We start from the raw sequence: 14312 nt of genomic DNA, 5'->3' as shown, positions 1-14312 counted from the left end.
GACTGGGTCTGTATATATAAACATGGTCTAGAGACTATGCATTATCAAATTAAGATCTCAACATGTCAAAGAGAAAAACTTCATAGTGAGCAATGAATGAATATATTCAAGATTCCTTACATATATTTTTACCATTATTAAAATAAATGAGAACAATATAAATATTAACAAGATTATATAAAATTAGGGAAAGTCCAAATTCATTTTTTTTAATGGAAGAAAATAAACAGAAACAGATGTGACGCAATCTCATATCACATTATGAGAATTATTAAAGGGGAATCCAACCCAAATAAAAACTTGTTTTTATAAGGAAACTAAAAATCAGACAAGCTGATAGGTGAAAGTTTGAACAATATTGGACAAACAACAAGAAAGTTATGAATTTTTAAAAGTTGTAAATATTGGTAATCACTATACCCATGGAGACTTCATATTGACCGCATATGGGATGTCATAGTGATGTAAGGCAAGGACTACTCTTCCATGTACTCAAATACACATTATGGTTAATATGTCATTTTTCCCAAAAGTTTTATTTCAAATTATATTCTTATTTCATGAGGACAAAACGATATACTACCTGAGTTGTATTTTAGATTACTGCCCCAGGGGAATGGGTACTTAAGGAGAAAACCACAAATCCCTGATAATAAAGTACATGTACATGGCCTATAGGAAAGTTGTCCTTGCCCCTTGTCATAATTTACTTACTCAGTTGCCAATTGAATTCTACATCGTATTAGTGATCTCAATTTTAAAGCAGCTATAACTTTCTTATTGCTTGTCCGTTTTCTTTCAGACTTTCACCATTCTGTTTACCCGGTAATTCATTTTTCTTCTTTTCCAACACAACATTTTATGGCCAAGGCTGGATTCCCCTTTAAACACTGACAATACACCACACCCCCCCCCCTGAAACAAGGGGGGCATTATGCATTAACAAGATCATCTAGCCCTAAATACCCATACAAACCACCCTCCCCGATACTAACCTCAATCATTGGATAGATTACGCTTTAATGATAATGGTTCGAAATTAATAAACTACGCCCAACTTAATATTAATGAGAAATAAATAAATCTGTGGCATCAAACTCACACACATATCACTTGAAAAATCCTGTGCAAATGCTAGAAATATTGAAAGACTGAATTAATAATAAGCACACAATTCATATCACTTCAAAGTACAAAATAGCATTTAACAGATATTGCACAAGTTATTATACTTCAGTTGCTTTTTTCGTATTTAGGTAAAAAAATAAACAGAAAGTACACCCTCGAAATGTGATATATAAAAAAAAGAAAAATCAAACAAACTGCAAACTGTGACTTAATCAAATGTCTCATTTGCATAGTTGTACATACAACTGTTACATGGAAATCTTTCAATTTATTGGAATTTATTGAATGTGTTCGCTGTATCTTTAAATATATTTTGACATTGAAATCGTACTAACTTCTGTGTTCTTCCGAAATCATTCTTTTTTTCTGTTTTCAATATCACAGAAAGTGGGGACTTATTGTTACCCCAAACACGTTCATGAATTACATGTATAAACTTGTTTCCACATAAAATGCCATTAAAAGCTGATCACAAGCAAGTAGAATGTTTTACACTCTCTATAATCTTGAAACATTGCAATATAATGATACCATGGTTGAAGTTTCTATGTTTACCAAGCTTCTCTAAAATTGAGCACGGCTGTTACCAGAAACAAATATTAAAATATAGCAATTAGTGTTATTACATACAGAACCAATTAATATCTATTCATTGATTCATTTCTTTAAGTACTGTATAACCTGCAGTTCACCTTTCACTTAAAAAAAAAAAAATATGTGATGTTGATGGGTTCTTGTATAGCTCCGGTTTCCGCCTCAGCTGGGCGCTCATGGCGCTTGCTCAAAAATAGGAATATCTCACAAATTTCAATGTCTTCAAACAGTGCTTAGAATCTTCATTCAGTTCAAATACTGTCCTAGTAATGTATGCTGTGATAATATATTAGAATATGATACACATTTTTTTAAGTACCTTTTGATACAAAGTATAAATGTATAGATATTTTCTTTGTGCATAGTAAATATAAATATATTCTTTGTGCATTAAAAATATAGTAATATACTTTGTGTTGTGCATAGTGTTAGTAAATAACCTAAATTCCCACTTGATGAAAATACTGTTGTTAATTGGCATTACTTTGGTTGAATCTTCACAATCAATAAGCATAATAATTCTTACATGTATATACATTACACCCTTTAATTAATACATGCACCTGTTTTCATTTCCTTCAGTAATTCAACTATTTGTAAGGTCATCTATACACCAATAAAATTTGAGAAATTAATTATTTATTGGCTCATTCAAAATTGAACATTTGACCAAAGCTTGATAGTCATTATTTGATATTGCCCCTTTTCCCTAAATTGCTGTCCTCTGCAATTGGAATTAAATGAACATGTATAATAACCAGCATTTAGTACACTCCATAGTAAAACTATATCACTGCACTTAAATCAATAGGAAAAGTGTGGGCCTGAATGTTTCTCCTCTTCTCAATACATTTCAAGGTGTGGGCCATGGTTTTTGGCCTCATTACACTTATGGACACATCCTGTACATCATCATCATCTTCATTGTGATCCTGCAATATTACTTCCCCCCCCCCCCCCCCACTCAGGAGTCTGGAGATATTTATGGGGAAGCAGGAGTTGGGATCTTGGAAACAGTTGGGCAAGAGGGGACCGAAGAAATGCCGGGAATGAGTGGGGCCATGGAAGGGACAACCAAAAGTGATTGCCCCCTGCTTAAGCACTTCTTTCTCGGTTGTAACTAGCTGAATGAGCTTTAAGGAATTGAACCCATTCTCATCACCACGTGGGTATTTCATAAAGCTGTTCATAAGTCAGAGCGGAGCGTGATCGGTTCATCACGGACGGACATTTGATAGATTTTGAAAACTTTGAAGGCTTGTAACAAATTAGGAATAAGATGAACATGATTCCTTTGTGTTTTATAGTGAAGGGTACGACAAAGTATGCTGAATGATGAAAAAAAATTGTTGTCATGGTTACCTACAAACATAGGTAGCCACTAAATGTGCCATATCACGGACGGACATGATAGAAATGTGGTTTTCAGAATTTTTGAACATTTTTATCGTTTCTATCTAAATAGCTTAACTTTGACCAATAATTGTTAATGCAACTAATACACTCAGGTATGTTAGCTTCTATGTTTAGCATATTGAATTCTTAACCAATATCAAACTTCTGAGAGAATTGCAAATATTTTCCATCACGGACGGACATCTCGGACGGACATCACGGACGGACACAATTAAAATACATTGGAAGTACCTTGTAAGAAGTTCTTATTACTTGTTTGGGGGAACAAATGCTATTGCATTGATGATTTGTACATTTTTTTATATGATTAAACAATATTAGTTGCACAATCAAGCTGCTACAACTTGATTTAAGTTGTAGCAACATGATTTCTATGCTAGACACACAAAATAATCTAGCCATATGATTGCTTTTAAACACAGTTCTTTTCAAAATCAAATATCCTAATGCACATTGTCTTCTTTTCAATAGAGAATACTGTAGTTGGTACCAAATCAACATCCAGTGGATCAATGATCATGTTGATACTTTTTATATCATGATGATACATGTTCATACATTTTTAGGCATTAATTTTCGAAGAGCACATATTTTTTTATGTCCATTAACTAAATCCAAAAGATTCACAGATTGCTGATCATTATGCTTGTTTGGTGGATCAAGTATGACCACAACACTTGTCTAGGCTCTCTTCAAATTCATCTTTTGTCCATATTAAAGTGGAGACACCCCTTCACATCAACAGCCCCCATGTATTTAGGCCCTGACTGAATCCAAAATTGAAATCATATACCAATTAAACTTCTAAACACTGCAGTGCAAGCTTTATATGAATTGTATGCATTTTCACAGATTTCCAGATCAGCAATTTGCTCAAAATTAGTTCCAAAATGGACTTAAAAAAAAAGGAATTCTTGTACTTTTCACAAGCCTCAAGGACGTGATGTGTTCTGTTATAGGCATTGTGAATCCATAGGTTTGTACATGGAAAAATTATGATTTTTTTTCTGGTTATCAGAATATGCATTCTCCTTTCTTCTTTTCCATCACTTTCTGCAAGCTTCAATTGATGAAATATACAGCTTTTGACTTATTCTTGCTCTATTTCATTTCCTGCTTTTAGGCATACATGTAGCTTCCAACTCTATCTGCATTCCAATTATGTTTTTAAAAAATTCCTGACAACAATTAAGCCCCAATAACAGCCAAAGAAAGATTTCACCAAAAAATTGTTAAGAGTTGTAGGTTTCCATCCATTTGAGTTCTGAATAATTCTCAGTGCCATTTTTCACTGCAAATTGGAACTAAAATTAAATTCATAATCTGCTATTAAAGTATTTGCTCAATTAATGTCCGTCTGCGATTGTTTTGATTGATTTATGATATGGATAAAATGTATGGATTTTAGCTATATTCAAATGGAATGATGTACAGTGTCTAGTGAGATGCTTCTACACACTTTTATTTTTGTTTCTATTCTGATAAGGAATAAAAAGCTGAATCCATACATATTATCCATATCATAAACTCAATGAAAATTATCACGGACGGACATTAAGCTCATCACGGAAGGAAATTTCAAAATGGAATGTTAACATCTACCAGAAAAATTTACTTCCCATATTTTTTCTACTAATTTATGTTTGATGATAGATTAATGTTCAGAGTACAAGAAAATCCAAACCAATTTGGAGTAACTTTGAAAACGATAAAACTAGAGTGAATTAAATTTGAGTGAATTTACATTGTCCGTCCGTGATGAAATTAATGTCCGTCCGTGATCATTTTTGATTGAGTTTATGATATGGATAAAATGTATGGATTTCAGCTATGTTCAAATAAAATGATGTACAGTGTTTAGTGAGATACCTCTACACCATTTTATTTTTTACTTCTATTCTGATAAAAAATATAAAAACTTTTTATATTTTGTTTCATCACGGACGGAAATTTCAAAATGGAAATGTTCACACCTACACAAAAAAATTACTTCCCAATATTTTTTTTCTACTAATTTATGTTTGATAATAGATTAATATTCAGAGTGCAAGAACATCCAAACCAAATTAGAATAACTTTAAAAACAATAAAACTAGAGAGAATTTAATTTGAGTAAAAATGTCCGTCCGTGATGAGAGGTAATAGCACCCCCACGAATAAAATGGACTATTCCAGTACTTTCGGATTTATCAATCTTCATGAAAGTGAGTTCTTTGAAACCTGAGATATCAAAGATTATCTTAAAAGCAATTTTGATAGAAATATCTATAAAAAAAAATTTCACATCAATGCTAACCCTTAACCGATCATGCTCAGCGACTTTACAGGTGACTTTACGAACAACTGGTGATCCTTTCTTGTGGTAAACGATATCCACCACATTTTCATTGATTATAATTTAGCACCTCAGAATGGATCACCGGTCGTTGGTGAAAACGCTTGTAACTTAGGAACAGCTTTATGAAAGACCTATAAGGTTTGAGTGCAACACAGTGTCCATGAATTACTTGCTGAAGGGAATAAATACCCTGCCTATCACGTCAAATAGTTTTTACATACGTACACTGCAGGTATCACCTTCCCAACCCCTGAAACACCTACAAGAGCAGGTATTCTCTCCATGACCTTGATCTACACCCACTTTCATCGGGTCCCTTGGTCTATCAGCACTCCTACACGCTAGTATGTCCCCGACACATCTTCCGTTTCCACTGCATATCCTCATGCTGCAAGACTCCGCCCCCTTTCGAGACATCACCACCGTAGGACCCAAGGCATTGATGATGTAGCTCCGCAGCTGTGAACACTCCTCTACAGTCGAGACATCCAGAGTTTCACCCCAGAGTATGACGCCATTAGTGCCAAACTCGGCCGACTGCAGGATGGTGTTGTTCAAATCTTCCTGAAAGTGAATTGTGGGTGATATTATGATTTGTCAATTCAACTCATGAAATTCATATACCAGCTGATTTGGGGGTTAACATTAAATCCTGAAACATATTACTTCATTTTATTGTACATACCAGTACTACAGGTATTGATAATTCTATTCTTTTTCTTATTCTTCTTTTCCTTGTTCACAATTGAGCTTACAATTACCATTTTAAATTTTATTCCCCTTTTATTACTATCATTATAACCATCATTCATCATCATCACAAATATTATTGTCTGTCATTGACATTATCATTATATTATTTTTTAATTACTTGGATCATACTGCATGGATAAAAGTGATGCATTTACAATCATTGAAATGAGTTCATACAAATATCACTAGTCTGCTTGCAAGTGACATTAATGATTCTTAATGTTAACACTATAATTGCAAAATACGAATTTCATTTTTTATAATAATAACAGTAATAGCCAATTTTTTATAAAGCGCTTTTCCCAGAATGGCTCAAAGAGCGTTACAGCATATTATTACCCCGGTAATTGGATTCATTTCAATCCCGCACAAAAAGTGCACAATTTCCACTCCCTGGGGGGCATTCCTTGCATTCATCGCAGCCTCATTATGGCGCTGGCTAAATCAAACATACAAAATCTTTCGCACCCTACCGGGTACCCATTTAGCACCTGGGTCGAGAGTGGCAAAGTGTTGATTAACGCCTTGCCAAAGGACGCTAGACCGCAGTGGGATTCGAACACACGACCCTCTTTTTACAAGGCGAGAGTCAGAACCACTACACCACGGCTCTTCCACATAAATCAACTGTTCCTACCAGACTATAGAAGAGACCTGTATCAGAGTAGTTGAATCTTGTGTAGCTCATGATAACCCCTTGAGGATCATCGGACCTCTGCCTGACCCTCAAAGCCTCCTGCAACTTACTTCTAACCCACAACTTCTGATAGAAATGGAAAGGTCTGAGATAAATTGATGGATAAAGTGCTGTTCTCTCGTTGAAAAGCCACATGACGTTGTTGTTATTCGTCACTGTTGCAGCTGTGCAACTCATATTGGCTGTATCTCCGTGGATTAGACAGAGCGGGTACATATAGAAACCCCAGTTGGTGTTTGGTCGCAGTGTCTTTGCCAACTCCAGAGTGCTTTCCATGAAAAGCTTGGCACCTTGTTCCCACTCTAGCCTAGCAACAGACTCAACCATGGCAGTGTCCCATTCAGGATGCAGCTCTTTCACATGAGCGATCGACTTTTCCTGATAGATGCGTAGCAGGTCAAAGTTCTCTTTCCATTGGGGACGCCAAGCTTCCCAGTCAATGACGGCGACACCATCAAACTTTGGATCTGGAATGGTACTCGTAATGTCCTCTGCAGCCTTCTCGAGATGTTGGGTTATGTTTGCTAGCTGTGAAGTTAGAAAGAATATAAAAAACCCGATGAATCTTATAAAATGGATTGAGATATTCACAGAAAAAGATAAATATCAGTATTTAATAAAAACAAGAGTGTCGCTAGGGGGAGCACATAATACGCCCGCCTGTAACATGGAAAATGGAGTTATTGATCAAGCAAGAGAATTGAAAGGTGGCGACTTGACCTTTTGACCTAAAAATCAATAGGCTTCCTGGGATCCATCATCCATGCTAGTATCATACACACCAAATTATATGAGCCTAGGTTAGGTTAAACTAAAGTTATCGCGTTTACAAGGACTTCAGAAGGGTACGATGAAAACATGTCAGTGTGACCTTGACCTTTGCACCTCAAATTTGATAGGCTTCCTGGGATCCATGCTAGCATCATACACACCAAATTATATGAGCCTAGATTAAGTTATTATCGCGTTAACAAGGACTGCAGAAGGGCAAGATGAAAACATGTCACTGTGACCTTGACCTTTGGACCTCAAAATCAAAAGGCTTCCTGGGATCCAAGCTCGTATTACACACACTAAATTATATGAGCCTAGGTTAAGTCAAACTGAAGTTAGTGCATTTACAAGGAAAAGTTAAGAGACGGATAGACAGACGGACAGACACCGAGCATAAATTGAATTGGTATGTTTTATTGAAAGAAAAAATCAAACAGGCAGCTATGATACCATGATATGTTCCGTCTAGTAATGAATGTCTTGAAACTCTGATAAGACCAACAGAAAAGCGACCTGAAATTTCCCAGAATAGTAATTTCCTCTAAGATAAAATCTCTATTTGTGAAAATATTGGCAAAACATCGGCAAATTTGTTATCTTTTGCGTCTGTTCCGAGAAAATCCAAACTTAAATCTCAACATGCATCAAGTAATCACCATTTTGAAACAATTGTGCGCAAAATTAATGTCAATATGTCATACTATTTGACATTTTTTAACCTAGGAAAAAGCCAATGTCCAAGGCCAAGGACTTTGGATCTCTGATGCCATCTTGAAGTCCAAGGCTAAGGACTAATAAACATCAGACTCAGAGGCAAAGGACACGGCCAATAATGGTCATCAAGGCCGACCTGGACCTTGGGAATGGTCTCAAGGAACACACCATTTCACAAATGGATTGCCACTAGAATAATTGTCATAACTTTACTCTTCGAGCAGGGCAAGACAATCTGTGATTTAATGTTACATGTATGTGTATGCTTTATGACATAAAATACTTAAACTGGGACTGTCCATTAGTGATATAGGGATGTTGTTACCAATGAAATAATTAAATACCTGAAATCACATTTCCCAGCATTGCTTGAGGATAGTCATTTTGCTTGGTTTAAGTTGCTTTTCAACTTCTTTTTGGGGGTTGACTGCAAGTAATTATAACTTATTTGGCAGTTGGCACCAGTTACAGGATCCCCGTTTCACCTTTTTCTTAAAAAGTGTCATTTTTATTTTTAAGCAGCTGCTGATAAAAAGGCAAAAGACACTCCACGAATTTGAAACTTGTAATTGTTTATATACAGCCATGAATATTGTCAAATTTGGCATTTTCCCCCTTTATGAAAAATGCAAAAAAATGGCATCACCCCTATTCCAAAAAAGCTTCCCAGCCTAAGTTGTTTTAAGTTTTGTTTACATTTCAGAAAATGGAAGATGTGAAATCTTAAACCCTAAAAATTTCATTTTAATCATATCATTTTAAATACTGTTTACAGAGTCAGGAAATTTACTATAAATTGACGATTTCAAGGCGTCTTACACGTACCCCAAAAAGGCTAATTTTAGGGGGGTGGGGTAACTATGAATAGAATAATGATCAGAAAATTTTAACCTCATTTTCATAGTTACCCTCTATGTACTTAAACCTCAGAACATATGAATGAAATCCACCGACCCCCATATCTTCCGACTTTTTTTAAATTCTGCCTGATTCTCTCAGACAGTATAGCTCTTAAAAAATATATCAAATATAGATTATGAAGAAAAGGTGATGTTTTTCTTGCTCACTTTGATCGCTCGCTCGGGACTTATAATAAGCAGTCTTATTAATTACTTTCCAAAACTTTAAAAGTTAAAAAGAGTACAAACAATCCCGGGCATGCCGGGAGACGGGAGTACAAGTAGAAGTACAACAATCAACACTGACCTGTGGTATTCCTCCATTAACTGGAACTGGTTGCGTTTCATTGCCAGGCCCAGGTACATATTCGTAACGTGGAAACAGTCCCATCTGATTTCTATGGAACAAATTGATCACATTTCCACCAGTACATTTGTCATTTCTGTTAAATTCAATCCCGTAATCCGACAATGGCAATTCTATACCGAAACGGTCTCCGCAATGGTTGCGTAGATTCCAAATCGCCCGGAAAATTTTGTCGCTATTTATGACTTTACCACCGTGATGTTTCGGCGCGTGACGAGGGTTGATCGCCGCTCGAGGTTGATGAATGGTTATTGCGGATTTTCTTGAATCCTGCGACGTGGAGTGAAGGTTTTTCAACCAATCGCGATCAGATTTCGAATAAGCAAGCGTCTGTAAAGACCACCAACACAATATAGTCAGGATAGAAATACAATTATTTTGAAAATGTATCAAATTCATGATGAAACTACATGTAGCCAGAGATGATGCAAAAAAGCTGTTGTCAACAAACTTCATACACATGTGCCCTGATGACCACGCCCTTTCTAGCTTAGGTGAAGGTTGATTGGTGCATGCAGTCGGTGAAGCGGAGCGCGGCTGGAGCTCGAGTGCAGCGTACACGCCCCCAAAGGCGACCCGATATCAGAATAACATTTTGTAGAATGTGATTGTAATATTGAGACTTGGAATATCTTACTGTGCAATGTTCCGGGGCAATGTTCTAAATCGTCGAACGAATCCCTATACAGGGGCCGCGGAACGGTTTTCAAAGTGGGGGGCTGACCATGCAAAAAATCACAATCGTATGGTCATTCTTGCGTTTTTGTACATGGTTTTGGAAAAAAGTGGGGGGGGGGGGGGGGGGCTGAAGCCCCCCCCGCTTCCGCGGCCCCTGCTATATATGTTCAAATCTGTGACAATGCTATCATCCTTAGAATAAAAGCGAATTTAATATTTAGGTTTAATGAAACAGAAACAGAAAAAAAAAAACGTACGTCCATGGGCGGAAATCTGTCCCAAAAGGTAGGGGGGGGGACAACAGGGGCGGATCCAGCTAGCCTTCGCCAATGGGGGGGGGGGGCGAATTTTTTTTCAGCCATAGATATGTTAATCCCCGATCGGCCGCTCGAAGATGATTTTTGTTTGTTTCATTGAAGGAGTAGTCCTCATGGCCACTTTTTAGCTTTATTCTTATAATTCAACATAAATATATAATATAATGCGAGCGCGAAGCGCGAGCAATTTTTTTTTTTTTTTTTTTTGGGGGGGAATTTTATGTATTTTTTCCTAAAATTTGAACATTCTGGGCAATGTTTGTTATCCTGAAAAAGATGTATATGCAACTACATATTTACTTCGAACGCGAAGTGCGAGCAGATGTTAACCGATGGAAAATGTTAGCCATGAATACGTTACATATTTCAACAATCAAATAATGCGAGCGCGAAGCGCGAGCTAAAATTTTTTTTGAAATTTTTGCCTTAAGAATGGAAATTCTAAGCACTTTTTGTAACTGAAACATATATAATAGGTATATAACTAAAACAATTGATGCGAACGCGAAGCGCGACCGGAAAATTTTGAGATTTAGACATAAGAACGAGACACTCTATTCATGTTTTGTAAATCATGAAAAGGATGAGTAATTGATGGGGGCCTTCCTTACACCCGGTCCTTACATTAATAATGCGAGTGCATAGTGCAGCCTGAAATGTTTTTTTTTATTTGAACTGATCGAAAAGGTACTTGTTAAGGACTGCTTGCACTCAGCCATGAAGACGTTACATATTTCAACAATCAAATAATGCTAGCGCGAATCGCGAGCTGAAAATTGTTGACATTTCTACAAAAAGAATCGAAAATTTTAATCAATTTTCGTAATCGTGAACAGAGTAGCTATATAACTAACCAATTGATGCAAGCGAAGCGCGAGCAGAAAAATTCGAGATTTAGCCCTAACAAGTGGAATGCCTCTGGCCGTCTCACCTGCATCACGCGATTCAATATAGCAGCAGTGCTGATTCTGAAAACTACTATAACTCGCACAAGATGTTCAGTGATACTTGGTTACTCTTATTTCCACGTTTTATGAACTAGACCAATACACTTATAGAGATATGATGGCAATTCAACAAATACCCCCAACGTGGCCAAAGTTCTTTGACCTTACATGACCTTTGACCTTGATCATGTGACCTGAAACTCGCACAGGATGTTCAGTGATACTTGATTACTATTATGTCCAAGTTTTATGAACTAGACCAACACACTTTCAAATTTATGGCTGTAATTCAACAAATACCCCAATTTGGCCAAAGTTCATTGACCCTAAATGACCTTTGACCTTGATCATGTGACCTGAAACTTGCACAGGATGTTCAGTAATACTTGATTACTATTATGTCCAAGTTTCATGAATCAGATCCATAAACTATCAAAGTTATGATGGTAATTCAACAGATACCCCCAATTCGGCCAAAGTTCATTGACCCTAAATGACCTTTGACCTTGGTCATGTGACGTGAAACTCATGCAGGATGTTCAGTGATACTTGATTAACCTTATGTATAAGTTTCATGAACTAGGTCCATATATTTTCTAAGTTATGATGACATTTCAAAAACTTAACCTTAGGTTAAGATTTTGATGTTGATTCCCCCAACATGGTCTAAGTTCATTGACCCTAAATGACCTTTGACCTTGGTCATGTGACATGAAACTCAGGCAGGATGTTCAGTAATACTTGATTAACCTTATGGCCAAGTTTCATGAACTAGGTCCATATATTTTCTAAGTTATGATGACATTTCAAAAACTTAACCTTAGGTTAAGATTTTGATGTTGATTCCCCCAACATGGTCTAAGTTCATTGGCCCTAAATGACCTTTGACCTTGGTCATGTGACATGAAACTCAGGCAGGATGTTCAGTAATACTTGATTAACCTTATGGCCAAGTTTCATGAACTAGGTCTATATACTTTCTAAGTTATACTGTCATTTCAAAAACTTAACCTAAGGTTAAGATTTGGTGTTGACGCCGCCGTCGCCGTCGCCGTCGGAAAAGCGGCGCCTATAGTCTCACTCTGCTATGCAGGTGAGACAAAAACGGGACACTCTATTTCATGTTTTGTAAATCATGAAAAGGATGAGTAATAGGAGATTTTTCTACATTAATAATGCGAGCACAAAGCGCGAGCAGAACATTTTTGATATTGTGATCTGAAACTGGATAATGATTTAAATAGAGCACAAGTTGAATATCTGAATAAACATGCGAGTGTTTCAGATTTAGACCTAGAATCTAGGCATTCTACACCTCTTTTATCATGAAAAATCTGAAAAAAGAGTCAATTTCAGCTATATATTTCAAGCACTTTGTAGGAAAATTGTGAGGTGGATATGGATCGCACTTAATAAAGAGCTGATATTTTTCATTGTTATTTGAGTTTTGACATAGGACCGGGACATCCTTGGGACATGTCATATGAAAATGATGACTATCTTCCTATTCCTCTTGCTAATTAAGCGCGAGATGAAACAAAAAATGAGGGACAGTTTAATCGTTAAATTATTAATATCTTATTTATCAATGCCTATAATTACAAAATTGCTTGAAATGTCAAGTTTTCAGGCCATAATATCATCAGATATCATCGAGAAATCTGATGATATTATGGCCTGAAAAGTGGACATTTCAAGCAATTTTGTAATTATGAATAGAATGCATCAGTCAAAATATTTTTTAACCATTAATGCGAGCGCAAAATCTTTGATAAACTGTCATGAAAATCAATATTGAGACATACATAAATGGCCAATTAAAATGCGAGCGAGTAGCCAGCGCTATCTGATACGTTTTGACAATCAGACTTGATTTTTTCCAAACTAAATGGAATACACAAAAATAATAGGTACTTAATAAATCGAAATTTGCGAGCGCTCAGTGCGAGCAAAAAATGTCAATATTCAGACCATGAAGCGTCACTTTTACAGAGCACTTTTTAAAAATCAGTTTGTAAATCACACAAAATAATGAAAGTTTGATTTCCGAGGTGAAATGTGTAATGTATATTGACTTCCAAACTTGATATTTAAGCTCCATATTGAAAAATCACCTGACAGGCAATGCGAGCGCGAGCGAAAATTTCATATAGTGACATGAAAGATTCTTTTTATTTTCCAGTCTTCCCCTCATCTTATTTTAGTCACTCTGGAAAATTTGACAAGCCCCCCCCCCCAAAAAAAAAGAAGGTTTTCACCCAAAATCTAAGGTCATTTAGTCCAAAATACATGTATTATTTCGAATGTGAATGATGCATTTTTCTCCATCATAAAAGACCAAAAATAGTAGGGGGGACATTTGATATTGTGTCCCCCCTTCTATTTTTGGTAGGGGGGACACGTCCCCCCTGGGATTTCCGCCCATGCGTACGTCATAGCAGCTAGTCCTACTGGCTACGATTTGAAACTGGTTTGGCCTTTACTCCAAAATAAACGCTTGCAATCTTTCAAAATGGTTATATTAGTATTCTTTCAATTAATTTTAACCTCAAATAAAATGATATGGTCCATTCACATTTTTACAAAATGAGCAAAATGCGATTTGTTCCAAAATCGGTTCGCGAACAGTCGTACATGTAGGTGTGCGGTGGCCTTAACCAGCCGGGGCCTTAACATGCCTAATCGAATCG

General features: G+C 36.4%; 1 protein-coding gene across 1 annotated transcript; it reads right to left on the bottom strand.

Moving 5' to 3' along the window:
• Positions 1-1181: 1181 nt before the first annotated feature.
• LOC129258974 (hyaluronidase-like) lies at positions 1182-10284 on the bottom strand. The gene is made up of 3 exons (XM_054897232.2): positions 9621-10284; positions 6867-7454; positions 1182-6040 (listed from the first exon to the last, which is right to left on the bottom strand). Exons 1-3 carry the CDS (start codon positions 10140-10142, stop codon positions 5690-5692), a joined length of 1461 nt encoding a protein of 486 aa, XP_054753207.2. The 5' UTR covers positions 10143-10284; the 3' UTR covers positions 1182-5689.
• Positions 10285-14312: the final 4028 nt, after the last annotated feature.

Source organism: Lytechinus pictus, chromosome 4 (genome assembly GCF_037042905.1).
Source record: "Lytechinus pictus isolate F3 Inbred chromosome 4, Lp3.0, whole genome shotgun sequence".
Classification (NCBI taxonomy): Eukaryota; Metazoa; Echinodermata; class Echinoidea; order Temnopleuroida; family Toxopneustidae; genus Lytechinus; species Lytechinus pictus.
This window is presented reverse-complemented; position numbering and strand designations above follow the sequence as displayed.

What these genes read in the sequence shown, in the direction of transcription:
- LOC129258974 (XM_054897232.2), bottom strand. Translation starts at nt 10,142, where the DNA reads ATGTGTATGAAGTTTGTTGACAACAGCTTTTTTGCATCATCTCTGGCT. An exon ending in TTAATGGAGGAATACCACAG is followed by an intron (nt 7,455 to 9,620) that starts GTCAGTGTTGAT and finishes CTAACTTCACAG; the next exon opens with CTAGCAAACATAACCCAACA. An exon ending in CAGGTCTCTTCTATAGTCTG is followed by an intron (nt 6,041 to 6,866) that starts GTAGGAACAGTT and finishes ATTCACTTTCAG; the next exon opens with GAAGATTTGAACAACACCAT.